The sequence below is a fragment of the Cottoperca gobio genome, chromosome 13 (genome assembly GCF_900634415.1).
Source record: "Cottoperca gobio chromosome 13, fCotGob3.1, whole genome shotgun sequence".
In the NCBI taxonomy this organism is placed as follows: domain Eukaryota; kingdom Metazoa; phylum Chordata; class Actinopteri; order Perciformes; family Bovichtidae; genus Cottoperca; species Cottoperca gobio.
Window position 1 is genome coordinate 16,297,832 of NC_041367.1, and position 17,265 is coordinate 16,315,096.

A 17,265-nucleotide genomic window follows, 5' to 3' on the forward strand; every position below is an offset into this window, starting at 1 on the left:
AAGTATAAACATGTGTAAATACATAACCTCAATAGCTCAAGTAGTTGTTCATACTCCAAAACAGGTACAGGTGAGAGGATGAAATATGATCCAAGAAGTCCGGGATGAGTAATGCATCCATGAGCTTGAAGCCTATACAGACAGCAACACACTGCACATTTGTTTCTAATACTCCAAGATAGGATTTTACAACTCTGCAAAGATATCACAATATCAATATTGTATCCTTCATCACAGAGATTACCAGGTAAACGGTAATAAGTAACCATAGAAAGTCATCTACTGTGCAAATACTTTGCATGTAATTGATGGGCCAAAGAAATGCCTTGCTGCATTATGTGTTGTGGAAAAGCTGAGGCAGGTTCAACTTTTACATCAGATGACTTTGTGTTTTTTGCCTGAGGCAGCTGCGTTGGGAGCACTACTGTGCCAAAATAGTGGTCTAATTTAAATGAATGAGGAGACTGCCTTTTTTTGGACTCAGCAGAGCCTATATTACAAAAGCTCATTACAAAAGAACTCCTGAAATATGCAGCAACATTACAAATTGATGTATAACAGTATAGGGCTAGATTTAGAGAGTTCTCATTAAAGCTTAATTAAAACGGGTCATAAAACATTACGTCTTATCTACAGTAGGGTCATGTAAAATCATGTATTAGACTCTCATGCATTACACACACACACACACACACACACACACACACACAGTTGCACAATAATTGGTAACGTTTCACCGGCCACTTAATTCATAACACTGGAGATCTTGATTTAATTTGTCTGACAGTGCAGTGTTTTTCCGTTTCCTCTCCGTTGCCTGAGAGTTGAGTTGTGCTGGAGGAGCCTGCTTTGCACCTGCCACTCTTCTGTCACAACTACCCAATTTGTTTTATGATTATTTGCCTTTACCAAGTTGCACGATTTGATAAGAGTAATCATCTGATAACGAGGCAGCTTCTCCTGCCGTATGAGATGTATTCTTTCCTTGAGGTGCCCTCTCTTCAGCTGAGGAAATGACTTCAGAGGAGTAGCGTTTGATAAGATGAGACAGAAACCTTGCGGGCATGACTAATGCTACTGAGTCCAATTAAGATGATGTCTTGTACCCACTGAATTAAATCACCCTGATATGATCTTGTCTGCCTGTGCATATATTTGCCTTTTAACTCTGATCACCTGAAAAAATCAGAGAAGACAAAGAGCCTCACACATGCACGCAACATCGCTGTGCATATGGGGAACTTTTATGTTATTTGTTCATTTTTTTTTTTTTAAATGTGCCTGCACAATGCCTGTCAAAACGACTGATTCAGGATTTAATGATTATAATACGAAAGATGGGTGCAGGAAAGATGTGCCCTCAAAAAAATAAATGATATGTAGTCGTGACAGTTATAAGAAACTGTTCATGGGCACAAAATTGACTAAATTAATAGGGTTTTTTTCTTTTATGAAAATTGCTAGCCTTCCAAATGTGCTGAGATAGCGGGTTACATATAGGCTGTTCACACAACTGCCACCAAACGTGATTCCCTGTAACCACTGCACCACACCCACTGAGAGTGAATTTATGACTTAGTTAAGCTCTCTGAAGGCTGCAACAGCTTGCCAGTAAAATGATTGTTAGTCTAGAGGAAGTCATAAATCAAATCAGGCCTCAGTTTGTCATTATCTATTAATACTCTGCGCCTCTAGAGTTCTTGAAACAGCCAGAACTTGCACGTTCTCGCCTTCTCCCAAGACTGAAAGATTTCCTCTGAAAGAAGGAGGTAAAAGACAGCCCTTCAAAGTTTGCTCAGCTTGTGATTGATTCACTCATCCCTCCATGGCCTGCCGCGTGCACTGCGAGTTCTGGAGGTGGAACAGTGTTGAGCACCTTTAATTGAGCCGACTGCGCAGAGCTTAAACGCTGAAGGCTCTAAACCCACACAATTAGGGAGGACTAATGACGTGGGGTATCACCCATTATTTCTTCAAATAACCCATAGGGCTTTCCATATTTAGTATCACTAAGCCTTAATTAGTGATTAGGAAGATGAAATGGAGTATTTAGCCCAAACTAAGCATCTTCACACAAGCCATGTTTTGACAGTTTCTGCATCTTTTGTCAGAACATAAAGGTGGTTGTATATAGGTCATTATTTGAAGATCTTTATTTCTTAAAAGTATTTCTGTCTTTTCAGAGCCAAGATGATATGCATGTCATCCACAACAATCAACTGGGTAAGTCTTGTTTTTTCTTCTAATTTTAAGTAGTAGGGAAGCAAGACAATAAAAAAAAGAATACACAATAATAAAGACATTGAAATATATGGCTTTTGACATTACAGTGTAAATATGTAATATGTAATTCTGTACGCATGGGATGCTGATGAAATACTTACTGAAGCATAAGGAATTTGCATTTTGGAGGTAACTGTAAGTACTTATACAATTAACCAGTACATAAACATACTAAATACTTACAGGGTACAGATAGGAGACCAATGGGCATATCCTTTGTGTCATTTTAGTAATGCTAGAATATGTCATAAAAAAGGAGCCAACCTTCATGTGCCACTTTATAGAAAATATATGAATAAAATAATATAAAATATGATATGTTGACTTGACTGAAAGGGCAAATGGCTCACCACACTGTTTGTTATACTTCATGTTTTCCAATTAACTACAATTACATTTCTGGGTAAATGTCTTTAACGTTAATTTACTTTGTCAGATGGATCTCAACCACAAAATGACATGTTTTACAACATTTTGTTATCTTTCTAAAGACGTACAGTTGTATAGCTACAGCTACAGATGTACATCTTTCTTCCCAGGCTTAATCTAATATGTTTTGTTCCAACAACAACAGTAGTTGTTTTGGTAGTTTCTGCCTCCCGTTTTAAAGTGCAGATGTTGTTAGAAGTGAAGTCGTAGGATTCAGCATTCAACTCTTGATTTCCAGCAGAGAGTCTGAAAGAGACTTAAGGTTGTGAAGGGACCGATGAAAGACTTTAACATCTGTTAAGGGTAAGAATAACGGATGTTCTTGACGTACGCCTGTATGTTCAAGTGTCTTTTATCAGGCAAGTAACTGTACAAGTAACTTTCCAGATCTGCAAACGTGAACCCTGTTTATTGTATTAAATCTCTGAAGACAGATGCTCTCTGTGAATTCATGTTTTATATTCTATTAAGAGGAAAGCTTGGCAACAATAATGTACACCATATTATTATGAATAATAATAACAACAAAAAGCTTTGTGCAATTTCCCAAAGGAAATTTCATTTGTAAGCATATCATCGTTTTAAGATAAAGGAATAACCCAGTAAGAATAAAACTTTGTAAAGTAAGAGTACGCTTTCTCTCTGAAGCACAAAGTTTGTATCCTCTTATTTGATAACCTCTACCCAATAAGTATTTTACTGATGCCCTGTATATACAAATTGGTAACTTGCAGGTTGTATTGATGTATATTAATGATTTTGCTGCTGTCTTTGATGGTACTTGTGTTCAAAGCTGCTTTTCATATTAGGGGTCATAATTTGGACTCGTTGTGTTTGATATTTGAATCGGTCTTTGTCAGAGAAACTCATTTGTAATGTTGGATGACTTACTGAGTATTTTTCCTTTTTTAACTGAACGGTATTGAAATACGTTATCACTTTTTAGAATCATGAATAGTAAATCTTGAAATGAAAAATGTTGGACAGTGTGACATTTGGTTATGCTATTAAATGCAATTGGTAAAAGGGCTTTTGTCTGATGCCTGCTTTGAAAATATAATCTGCACAGTTCCTCAGACTTTTTCATAAATATAGTCCCATCTCTTTATCGATTTGACAGAAACCAGGAATTTCATAAGTAGAGCAAATAAAAGGATCTCATGCATGCCTTTCATGCTACAGGGGGCTCATACAATCACCCTCTGAGAGTGATTTTCAGGAGCCTGCAGAGGAGATTGGAGCCAGTTTTCTGGACCTCTTCCTGTTGTTCATTCAACTGGGTCACCACAGACGCAAAAGCACACAAAGGCAACTTCATAATGCTCTCATTTGGCACCTCAGCACAGAGAGGAAATACAAACAGACAGCTATCTAAAAAAACGGAGCTTCACTATCTATCTGGCACCGCCCTAGTAAATCCCTTTGTCGCAGCAGAAAAGCTACGCTCGCCTGCAGAGAAAATTGTTTGTGGGCAGGAATTCAGAAGATGAATAAAGGAAAGTCAGGCTTTCTGTTTTAACTATACAGCTCAAAAGGTACAGTATACCTGGCTTGTTTATTTTAAAGGAGCCGGTGACCTTTTTCGAACGGATCCGATATAATCACTCAAACAATGTGTCTTTAGAGGGAACACAGGGTGCCAAATCTAATGGAATTATGTCTCATTTAAGTCTAAATAAAATGAGGCGTTGTACACAGTTTGTACACACTGCTCATCTACATTATCACATTACAAAAGTCAGCGTGAAGCCATATTGTTGTGTATGTAGTGTTTTTAAAAATGCAACATGCTACAGCTCAACAAGACAAATAGTTGAAACCTGGACATCACCTACAGAAAGGCCTCAGGAAAATAAATTGTTCAAGCCAGCCACAACATAAATAACTGAATTGTTAAAATATGAGCGCTAAAAACGTTCTCCATGAGTGCCCAGGGCCCCAAGTCCTTCCTGATTGTACCATGCATCTCCAACAGCACAATCAACAAATGTCTGTTTTTCTCACATTTTATTGTAGCTTCAACGTGCCAGCATAAATGTTAGCCAACAAGAATACACTTCTTCAATTGCTCATTAAATTCAGTTCATCAATGTAGAAATATAACACTAAAACCACATCTTCCTTTTTCTTCTCTAAATCAGTTTATATTAAAGGATACAGTATCAAAACGAGCTCATATTCTACAGCTTCACAAAATACAATAGACATCATTATAACCCAAATTGTGTAAGGCCTTTGGCTGTCTAGCCCAATCAATTCACTCAATTCACTTCATTTATAGAGAAAATGTACAATAGTTAAAATGATGTTTTATATGCAGTTTCACAGTAGAGGAGTCACAGGAAAGAATGAAATTGTCAAGAACCTTTTCAATTTTTTAAGTATAGAAGGTGGTTTTATTTCATGTCCCATGTTCTGACTTAGTGCTCCTGGTTTAAAGCACACATGCATACACACATGCATACATACATACATGCATACATACATGCATACATACATGCATACATACATACATACATACATACATACATACATACATACATACATACATACATGCCATACAGCCATACATCCATACATATATGCATACATGCATACATACATACATGCATACATTGCACGGTGAAAGCTACTCTAGGGAACCAATCTAAACGCAGATGGTGTCATACTTCCATTACATTGCGCAATCAGCATTTACTATATAACTATAAGTTAAAACAAAAAAACTTGTCTATTGCCACTTTAATGAATTGAGAAAAGTCATTAAAGTTTTGTATGCCAAGCTCAGCTGTTTTAAGTAATTCGATGTGAGGCGATTATGTAATGTCTAAAAGAGGCAGAATTGACTTAAATCCAGCCATTCATCCAGACCACAGTAATGTATTGCTTATGGTTTTATATTCTGTACCTTTTTTCATTTTAGGCAGTGCCGATGTACACGTCTTGATCTGATATATTACAGTTGACTGACTTTTTTTCAATCAAGATTTCAGATTGCATCTTGTTCCTAAAGGATTTTACACTGAGATCTACTGAGACCTGGTTAGGAAAGTCCTACATTAAAAGGGACTTTTTAAACTTGTTTTGCTGCACAGATTGTGTCTTGAACCACTGATAGGGAGACACTGATTTGTGGAACATGTATGAAATAGAAGAAAATAAACAAAACGGTTCAAATTCGATTCTGATGGGACATACTTTGTGCTCTCCAAGTAACTAAATCTCCTTTTAGTGGTATGTGTAAGTGGAAAGAAACATGAATACAGAGACATGAATCAGGATTTCAAACATCCTTGTTAAAAAAACCGTCTTGGTGCTGCAATGGTGGAGAAATAGTGTTGTCTGCCTCTTCTTCTGCTTCTCCTTTACAGTTTCTTCTAGTCATGTATCTGTGTTTTCTTGTATGATTTATTTTTTACTTTGTTGCAAATATAGAAATAAACCTTTGCTCTTCGACTTTAAGGGAATAGCACTATAATCAGATTGTCACCTCTGGTGTTGTAGAAAGAAATGACTAAAGGTTTGGTTCTTTGTATGGTGGAGAAAGACAAATGTTCCAGCAAAAAGCAGATGCAAGGTACATCGACAAAAGCAGTTTTTATTCTTAGTTGGATCTTCTTTTTAAAGTATAGTGTTTGATAGTTGAGGGCATAGGGAAACTATGTGCCACAAACAATGAATGTTATGGCTTGAGAGCAGAGAAGGTGTGCCAGAATTGAAATCAGATTGTCACTGCAACAATTATTTCACCTAGGAAAGCAGTGCTACTGTCCCCTCAGCAGTTGTATTATATTCATGAAGTGGCTCGGAGCCAGCCCCTTACAGGCCATACGCATTGCATCTTCAAAAAGGTACAATGTTCACAAGATGTTGAATGAACTCTTCCTGCGTACCAACTAACACTATATAACACTTTACTTTTCCTTATTTTCTGTCTCTTACCCTTTCCTCATGCCTGGCTCAACGCCACCTCTATTGTTTCTGCTTTTCTTTCTTTATTATTCTGAACACGACACATCCAACCTTAGAATTGTCACAAACGGTACAAGCGTATATTGATGTATGGGGAATGAAATGCTGCATCTTTCAAAAACAAATCAACTTTTCAGAAATTAGGAAAACAGCTTTTTTTAAAGTGGTGTCAAGAAATACAATTATCGATAGTGAATGAGTTTTGTAAGCAAAACCTGGAATCTGTTAAGCGTTAATTGCCTTAGCTTCCTGAATTATTGATGCGAAGTGAAGTTTAAGGGTTGAGTTCAGCTCTCATTAGTCTTCAGCAGACTTGTCCGTAGAGTCATGAACTCGAGAGAACCTGTAATGAGTGTGGTTAGCACAGATTAGAGACCCTTTTTTTTTCTCCCAAACATCTACGTGTTGCATCTCCTGTGTGATTGTTTTGTGTGTGTTTGCGTTACTACTTGGAGAGTGACTTTTGCCTCTGATAGCTTTCCCCTCGTGCATACCTCTCTTTATCTCTCTCTCACGCACACACTTCCTCTCTTCTTCTTTTACAATCTTTGTGCATCTCCCTATCTCTCTCTCGATTGGTTTGCTTCCTCATTTCACTCCCTTTCTGTCTGCCCCCTCTCTGTCTACTCTCTTTCCTCTCTTACTGAGAGATATTTATGACACTGACCTTTTTTTAGCAGTAAGCTGAAAGTTAAATACACCATGCTCTCTATTGATGGTGTTCAAGGCAATTAAAAGTCAGCATGAATATGAGTAGAGGGTTGATAGCAAATCGTTTCACTTGCTGCATGAGACATAGGCCTGTGCCACACCAGACGATTGCCTATAGAGAAGGTGAATTATTTTTATACGGTTAAATCAAACTCGACAGACTAAAAAGTTTGAAATATTGAATTTGGGCTTCCAGATTGAATATCACCGGATGTCTGTGAATTGGCTATTAAATCCTTGTGCTGTCTGGTGTGACGGTCATGGTTAGTTTGGTCAGGAAACTGCAACCCAATTCTCTTCGGCGTAGTATGTCTCTGGGATGCACCATCTTGGACGTGAGGGAGAGAGAGATGGAGGAGACTTTTTAGGAGAAGGATGATTCTAAGCCATCTTGTCTCGGGGAGTCCAATGATGTGAGTCATTGGAGTGTAGCAGGTTTTACAGCAGCACAATCAGCTGCTGGATGAGAAAGTCAGGCTATGGAAATGAGCTATTGACATCCTCTGTCATCTCTGAATATGTGCTGGCAATGAAGAGCTCTGGATCTGTCATGACAGTTTCATTGTTCCCACAACAGCCTAATGGCCCCACTTGCAGAATTTTATCTCTCTCGACTTTTGCAGGCGTTTGTCATTGAAATTACACTATTGATCTTCTTTCCCTCTTTACGCCGCTCCTTATTCTTTCAGAATCCTCAAATACATTTCAAATGCTGCCGTCCCAAACTCCCATGCGTTCATTTGTGCATGCTCACTGTCGGTTGCCTTGCCATCGACGTTTGTTTCTTTATCTGTGGAGATGGAGATACTCCAGGCTGAAATAAAACTTTCCTGTTGCAGCTTTTGTGGCTACACACACCTGCTCTGTGACACTGTTGGAGATGACAGAGCTCCAGGAGTGCCTAGAGGTCAGTGTGCTCTCAGCTCCTCTGCCACTTGGCAACGTCTGCCATCCTGCTCTAAGGAAGTGTCACTATTGATTTGTGTCAATGAGGTGACAACACTGCAGGGCCAGGCCACTACGAGAGCACACGATCTACATTCAAGTGCAGATATTTACGACACCCTCCTGTATGCGTGTATACACCAAGAAATACAACCACGTTTTTGATTATCGCCCTTGATTCTTCAATCAAGCTGATCCTCTGCCCTCTTATATGCAGAAAAGCCTTCACACAGACGTTGCCGATGGCCTTTTCAAGGATGGCATTGAGAAAAGTGTCAGATCAGAGAGAGAAAGAGGCAGAATTCCCTTGTGTCTCATTTCATCCAATATATTTCAAGGCTGATAGTTTTTTTCTGTGTAGTGGCCCCTGTGGAATACTGAATGTGTGAGGGGAGACAAACGAACACTAGACTCATGCTTTGTACTTCCATCAGCCTGGCAAAATAAAATCATCTGTTCCAATGTGACCGGGGTTTTAGCTTCATCTCCCCAGTAATCTTGAATCTCTTTCATTCGCGGCATATTATTTTTCAGCCAAGAGGCATCCTTAGATTTCACTTAACCAACAAAAAAGAGCTTTGTGGTATGTTTGGCACCACGCTGCTGCTTCACATCCTTGCCCTACTATTAAGCAGATTAATTTATTGCATAATTTCAGCTCCGGGAATACTGCTATTATTACAACTAGAGTTGATACTGCTGGTACTAATAGCATTACTTCTGTAACTCCGAAAACAAAATAACCATAAAAACATTAAATACCCTGTCAAGCACCCAGAGTCACCCTAACGACTATTGCAGTGACCGCTAACTCCCTAGCAAACACCTAGCGACTACCCAGATACGATAGCAACTGGCAAGTAAAAAGCAAAAAGGAAAGCAAACTAAATGTATATAGCGCTTTGTAAAAGTGCTTTACAGGAGAAAGAAAAGGGTACAATAGTTAGTCTACAGCCACACGAGCGGCTCTGTACTTAACGTTACTTTGAACTAAATACTAAGGTGAACATTGATGATGGCAATAGAGGAAAATTATAGGATCACCATAGCAGGATCCATCATCCATGGACCATAGTTACCCCAGAGCCATGCCACTACCATGATGATTTATATAAACAACTACTAGACAAAGTGTACCAAACCACAAATATAACTTTAAGTTTTAAAAAATCAAGAAAAAACACTGTTCCATATAGTCGTGGGGCCATTGCAGCAACAGCTCTGAAGACCTGAAATACCTCCAATTGGCACAATAACAAAGCCCTAACAACCATCTGCAGTAGTTATGCCTTGGCACCACTCAAAATATCCGAGCAACCATCGAGTAGATGCACGCTTTCGTCTGCGCGGTGATACGGTTGGCGTGTGTAGTTTAGTAGAAAGGAAATAGTTCCAACATGAAACTGCGCCCAACAAATGATGTGGATTATCTGGAGTAACCAGGTCATGGTTTCTGGAAAAAGACATCACTGTTTAGTTTCTCAAATGTATTTTTGTTTTGAGTGCCATCTAGTTCCATTATATTTGAGAGAAGGCAGACGACTCTACGGCTGATTTCTCCAACACTGTAACTCTCACCAAAACAATGTAGATGGATAAAAATCTCTACAGGTAAGAGGGTTTGATTTTAGGGTGAACTCTCCCTTTAACATCCTCTTATAATGCCCTAACAATGCAAGGGTGAGGAACGGCCAAAGTGTTGATCATGTTTTGTTATTCATATTCTTCTCAGCCCAGAAGCATGCTTAGATAATCTCACCTATTCAATAGAAAGGTGTTTTGTGGAATCCTTGGCACCGATGGTATTGTTTTAAATATTTTCCCTATAATTAAATACCGGTAGACGTATTGATTGCATAATTGTAGTCTATCATGGGCTGCCATAAGTGTCAAGGTAGTATACAAAGGTGATTTCTTTTTTTCCTGATAGGAGAAGGACACAGGAATGATGGAGGTGAAGGAAGAAGGATTTTACCTTTTCTCCCCGTTGTTTGATGATTAATCGAAACCCATTAGTGTGAAGACGAGGCCAGTGAATTTAGTCTTAATTTAGTTTCTTTTTTTAACCCGGATTTTCCTTTGCTTTGAGATAGGGGGGTATGCCTTATCTTCGCAATGAGGGATTGGCAACATGCAGCTGGTATTATTGCTGTACTGTGCAGTATCAGGAGGCTTGTACCACACCTGGGGCTTTAAAATGCACTGCTTTCTGTGAAACCAAAAGCACACACACACACACACACACACACACACACAGTCATTCATTTAGCAAACGCAGCAGAAGGACATTTAGAGGTGGCGTAGTGGTATTCACTCTCTAAGCTCAGCTCTCGGAGGAGGTTAGATCTGTTGGGAGATGGACATGCTGAGATTTAGTAAGTAAATCCCCCCCCTCACCAGGGCTCCAGGATCAATGGGATCTTTGTTATCAGCAAAGCAAAGGGGCGACACACCCACCAACACTTAATTAAAAAAGATCTGACACAGATACTGTACCCTGACACAGTGTCTACCCCTGATCCCGCTGCTAATATGAGAACCCAGGGTGGGAAAAGGTTCAAGTAGTGTAATTGAGGAGGAGGCAATCCATCTAATCCTGCCATTGTCAGCACTCGCCCGTCCCCTTTTTCCTGGTGTTGCTTTTGCACTATTCCACTGGAAAGATTAGAGACCTGTCAGTAGTGGCTGTTACTTTATTTATGTTTTGAAACCCTAAACTACACTTACTCTGCACATTTTGCAAAGCTTCATGGGAAAACTTCCTTCTGGTAATCATAATTAATGACATGGTATACCCTCTATGACTATATTCTGTACACATACTTAAGTAGCTAATTAAAACATTGAAAGCAAGTGAGAGTTGTTTGGCACAAAGCCTGTTTGTTTGTTTGTTTGTTTGTTTGTTTGTTTGAGCACAAAAAGAGGAAAGTAAAATCCCAGTACATCTCATCACTGGGAGGTTTCTGAGCTGCCTGTTATAGCAGGAAAACTCTCTTCTGCTTTTCTTCGTACGTGCTGAATATTGGCTCCAACCTCTCGGCTTTAAAATCTTGAGAAGCCTTTTTGTTTCATTCCAGCCAGGTGCAGCAGACTTCAGGTTGATTTGAGTGACAGCTTATGGATTTAGGAGTTGTCCAATGTAATTGTACAGAGCCAAAGACAGAATGACAGATTTCTTTGTTTTATTCCCTCCCCCCTCTTGATCTAGTTTTGATTGTACTGGTCGTGAGAGCCACCGGGTTTATATGAACATGTTTATGCAGCCAATGTCATTCTTCACTGAGCTGTGTCAGTATTACTGCCTTGTAATGGGTTTCACATGAAGAGGAACAGCAGCAGACTGAGTCAATGACAAAGATGGTATCTGAGCACATTGTCAGCATTGAAGTAGCCCATATTAGCCGTTTTTAAACTGAATAAGTGGCTCACTGTTAACCTTGGCCTTAACATCCAGTAACAATACTGAGTTTTACTGTCAATGCAGTTACGCTGCTCAGCCAGAAGTGGACAGCTGGGCCGTGTCAACCTTTTAGGTGTTATGGCATCTCAGAGGAAGACCCTTCTGACTGCTAATCTTTTATTAAGTAACACAGTCTGGGCTGTGACATTTACATACTCTCTCCCTGAGCCAATTAAGCTCTTGATGTGCTGGTTATCATCACCAGGCCAATAATGGAGATCAGCAGAACCACCTCAGTTATTCAGACCTGCGGTTCTTATCTTGTCTTGCTCTCAGAAGGTCATCGATGGCCATAATCCCTTTTCACAGAGTGTGAGCAGTCTCACATCTCTGTCCTTTTGTGTTCCTCCAGACCTGCGGGAGATAGTGTTCGTCATCCAGAGCCAAAGCAACTCCTTCCATGTGAGGCAGGCAGAGAGACGGAGAGCAGACTTACTGCAGCAGGCACACGGTCTCACAGAGGTAAGATTCTTTCACTCATGCACATATGCTCTTTTATTTGGAAGAGCACATGAAAAGCTCACATACATTTTAGAAGACAAAATGTAGGTGACGATCATCACTAGAAGCAAAACAATTCACATCTAAATATGAGTTGTTGTACGCTGTACACTTTAAAAATCATTGGAATCCATTTGGGAGAAAGTTAAACATGAAAAAGGCTTTGACATTTGTTACACTGTTACTTAATACTCATCATTTTATATATTGAATGACAGTATGAAGAATTATTCATGGTACCCTCCATATTAAAGCTCTTGCGCCCAAAATATCAAAGTGTAGTTTGAAATATGCAACACCCTCAGTTCCTCGCGACAGCAGATCATGTGCTCGCTTATTATTTTATGTAATTAATAAATCCAGACATTTGTGCAGCCTTGATTTTCAGATATATCACTCTTCTCAGCAAATCAACCTTCCACTTCTGGCCTCTTGTTAGAACATTTTTAATAATAAGTGATGATCATCCAGAGTCATATGTGCATCTTAATGAATATTGTAATTCCTGATTATAATTCAGATATTCCAAACAAGCTGCAGGAAAGAAAAACTGTATTTTCTATTTGACAACGGCTCACTATTTCATGCAATTTGTAAAATATCAGTCAGCACATTAGCAGCATGTCAATGGAAGACACAGGGAACATTTATAGGTCAAAATGCCAATTTACTTCTGTTCATTAAATCTCATCATAGCCAGATGTAATACAGGAGTTATTCCATTTGGTTAAATACTGAATGCAGCATCACTAATGACATTATTATAGTAAATTAGATGAAGGAACTGCTCGCTGTGTTTCCTGTAGCAAGGGACCAATTTAGATTTAGATTTAGATTTTTTGTTGTCTCGGTGTCCTCCACTGCTGGATGACACACACCTTTTTATCTGAAAAAAATATATAAATAATCACAGTGAGTCATTATTTGTCTGTTTAGTGTTGTTGTTGTGGTTTGAGAATACTTAGTATGCCACACCATTTAAATACCATGCCCTTGGAAAAGTACTCTCTGTTATCTTTTCTCTTTATTCACTACAGCCACACTGAAATCCTTTACTTTTAACCCCAAGCAATACAAAGTCCAAAATACCATTATTATTATTATTATTATTATTATTATTATTATTATTATTATTATTATTATTTAAATCAAATAAGGCGGATTTTGTCCACGGTTTGGAAAGATTGTTTCATGTTTCCTGAAATGAATAGTGGCATCAGTGTGTGCTAGTCGATAAGATTTACCATGAAAAGATTCTGTTACACTAATAGACATCACATTTTATAAGAAGCGACAGACGATATGAATATCACATCATGTTGTGTTTGCATTTATGATCTCAGAGATGTCTGGCGTTTTAGTATCTGTTGCATGCAATTACACAAACTAAGTCCAGGGAGAGTTTTAATCAGCAACTTCTCAAAGAGGCGGCAGTAAACGCTTGACAGCTTTTCAAAGAGATATAAGACCCAAAGACTTGTGATCAAAATGAGTTATCTTCACAGGATCAGAGTGAAAATACCGTCAGCCTCAGGTGTACATCAGCAATCAGACGGCGCATGCTGTACCTCCACCAAGGCTGCAGACTCCTCGGAAAAGAAAACCCACGATGATAGAAACATTTGCATCTTGTTTAAGATCTGTATAGAGGATAAACCAAATTGAAAAAATACAGTTTGAAAAGCTGAATGGACTGCCAAATGCAAAAGGCCAAATCCATAAGAAAGACAACTTTATTTACTAATACTTCACTTTCTAATTTCCTTATACATGTGAAAACTGTGTCTGAATTGTGGCATACTGTTAGTGCTGGATTTCACAGAAGGAAAATGCAGCACAAAACGTTTATAATACAGTAGATGATAGTGTAAACTCTGCAGTTGATCTTGAATACTGCCACCCCCAACTTCTTAAGCCAGACACGAGTTACAGCCTGCCCTCCACCAATTCACTCCCACCTCCGAGGCACTACACACACTCAAGCTTTTAATTCTGCTGTTTAGGGTGTTTGTGGGTTACTAAAAGGAAAAGGATCAAAGCCCAATGATACAAGAGATTTGCTTGGCTTTTAGCTGTAAACATGCTTGATGTGTACAGTATGTTGTGGTGCATTGCCACAGAAATCTGTAATGTAGTGAAAATCTCTTGAAATCAACAACAAGAGACACTAGAGAACTGAAATAACCTTTGAGTCATAGTCCTATACTCAAGGCAGAAGGTTCAGGTTTTAATTGTCGTCATCCAGTCGTATTTGGCTTTTCTTTTCTGTAGGTCGGGGAATGATGAACAAAAGCAATGCAATACAAAACTATTTCAAGCTTGAAAGCTTCCTAAATGATTTAAGGTTGGCTTAGTGTTGCTAAATATGTGAAATCTCAGGCCAGCATCAGTGATAAGTTGAAGATCCATGCGCTGATCCCTGCATCTCCGAGACGGAGTCAATCAGTATGTCTGTCTCCGAGCCTTTTTACCCTCGGCACATATTTCTGTTTTTATCTTTGTGTAAATCTGTGGATATCACGAAACCTCCCACAGACAGGAACTTGTGTATTTTATCTTGCGGCTCACAGCCCATGTTCCTGCAGTCTGACATTGTGCCTTCTGGGAGGAATTCACATTACATTTACACAGTAGTTTTGTCATTTAGCCGATGTTCATATCCACAGAGACGTGTGTACAACAGAATGAGATTAAACTCAGAAACCTTTAGCAGCGATAGTGAAATACACTGTTCATAATGCTTTCACTTGTATTATCTTAAGCATTGTGTTCATGGAGCCACGGATGAAAATATTTGAACTGATCTTCAGTTAGAGATATGGCCCTCACTCACATCAACAATGTCCTTTTTGACTATTTCATCACTGAAGTGGTTTTGATCTCCAGCCCTTCCTATTGGTAAAAACAGCTTTCTTGGTCTCAGTGACCCCCATCTTTTCCCAAGTCACCAAGCAATCCTGTCCTATTCATGTCTACACGAAGACCAGCTCTTATTTGTTGAAGAGTCTGCAGCTTGCCATAACATAATCATCCTCTTCCTATTGAATGCCTCCTTCATTACAGGAATGCCAATAGCTCTTTGAAGAGATTACATTATCTGACGACAACGTTTCTTCTTTTTCTATTTAACATTTCTCTAAGTTATTCTTTCTATACAACCGCAATAGTGCGAACGTCAAGGAGAGCAGTTAAATAAAACATGGTTGGTGTCATTACGCCATTAGCTTTAAGATAAAGCTCATATTTGATAGGAGCTAACATACTAATAGGGTTTAATAAGTGTAAACAGTGTCAGACTCGTCCCCTAAATCAAACAGGCTGACATTGGACAGAATGGCTGAGAGGAGACTGTTCACCCTGACTTCCTGCATGATGAGTGGACCGTGCGGTAATGAGCCCCAGGGTCTTACGCTCTGCTGCTTTGTTTTCCTCGCAGTGTGAAACGTTGGCTCTCTCGGACACCTACTCTCGGTCCTCACTATAGAACAGTTTGCAAAAATATGATTCCTCTTATTTGAATATGATTATATGTGCACTGTCCATGTCCTGAAATATCCTGTGCTTGTGTCCAATGATATTTGTGTCTTATTGGCAGTTTATTTCTTAGTGTAAGGGCAAGCAAGAGCAGCAACCCTGAAGGCAATATCGGTTTTAAAGGATAATACCAGTGTGTTTGCAAGCTTTATCTCCTTAAAAGATAAGATTGAATTAATTCGACTTCTTCCTATTGTCAACTAATCACACTGATAGATCAAACAAACAAAAACTAAGTCAAGCCAAGGTCAGACTACACAATATAAGCCTGATAAAGCCCAACCAAACAGATGTTGTGAATGAAAATGATGCAAATTTGTGATATTTTGCTACATATATATATATATATATGAAATCGACTTTACTTTAAATGTAATTTTATCACGTGTAGTGTGTCATAGTGTAAGACAACTGACACAATGTTTGGGATTCCTCACGTCGCCCTAACAAAAAGACGAACATTTTACTGTCTAAACAGCTTCTACTATGTGTTCTGTTCCCGTAGGCAAATTTCAGCGAACCTGTGACCATTTTAATATCATCCTGTGATCAGGAGCATTATACCAAATTAATCACACCTTTTGAGTTTGACCAGAGTCCCCATCCACACATTTGTATTCTTTGTTGACTAGAAAGACAACCAGACAACCCACTTTCACTGAGAATGAATTATCCCAGGTTTATTGTCATTCATAAAATTGTGTTTACATGCGTTGTTGTTGCTGTCAGGTCCAATAGTAAAGTGGCACTTCACCATTGATTTACTGTAGGTGTGCAAGGAACATGCCCGTATAACAGGGATCAGCTTTTGGACAACAATGAACATCTTTGGAACATCACACTTTGGCAACATAGGCAATGCTTGGAGGACACATTTATTGTTGGTTGTGGTCTTTTTATTATATTTGTTGACACTTGTAGTCAGTGATTATATGTTGTCACCATAACACAGTATTGCTGTTTGTTCAAGCAGTGCAGATTTTTCAAATTGCATTACCAAGCAGTGATAATGTTTTCATTAACAAAAATAACGGCAGACTTAATGTTCACTGATTAAACAACTCAAGCAAGTTTTAGCATTCAGGAGTCTGCTAATTTATTTTCATATCTTACAGACATGGATAGAAAACTGCTCGTCTGCGTAGAGTAGTTGAAAGATATATTTAAGAAGTGTAAAACACACCAGCCTGGATTGCAAAATGGTTTGCTTTAATGCAGAGTGTATGTGATTTTTATTAAATGGGCAAAAACTAATAAACTAACAAAAAGTAATTGACTGGAAGGTCAATGCTGATGAGCCAGTTCTGAAGCATGTCCCAGTCACTGTACAGTCTCTCTGAACAACAGGCCACTGTATGTTCCTTTTGTTGCATAAATGTTTACTGTCCATAGCTGTGTGTAACTGTTAATAAACATCACCTCATCTCTGG

General features: G+C 38.8%; 1 protein-coding gene across 3 annotated transcripts in view; it reads left to right on the plus strand.

The window, feature by feature from the left end:
• b3glcta (beta 3-glucosyltransferase a) overlaps window positions 1-17,265 on the plus strand; it is a 54,604-nt gene that overhangs the window by 17,548 nt on the left and 19,791 nt on the right. For all 3 annotated transcript variants that reach the window (XM_029446988.1, XM_029446989.1, XM_029446990.1), the window contains exons 3-4: window positions 2,184-2,223; window positions 12,153-12,262. In XM_029446988.1, the coding sequence (XP_029302848.1) occupies window positions 2,184-2,223; window positions 12,153-12,262 (150 nt within the window). The remainder of the gene's footprint in view (window positions 1-2,183; window positions 2,224-12,152; window positions 12,263-17,265) is intronic.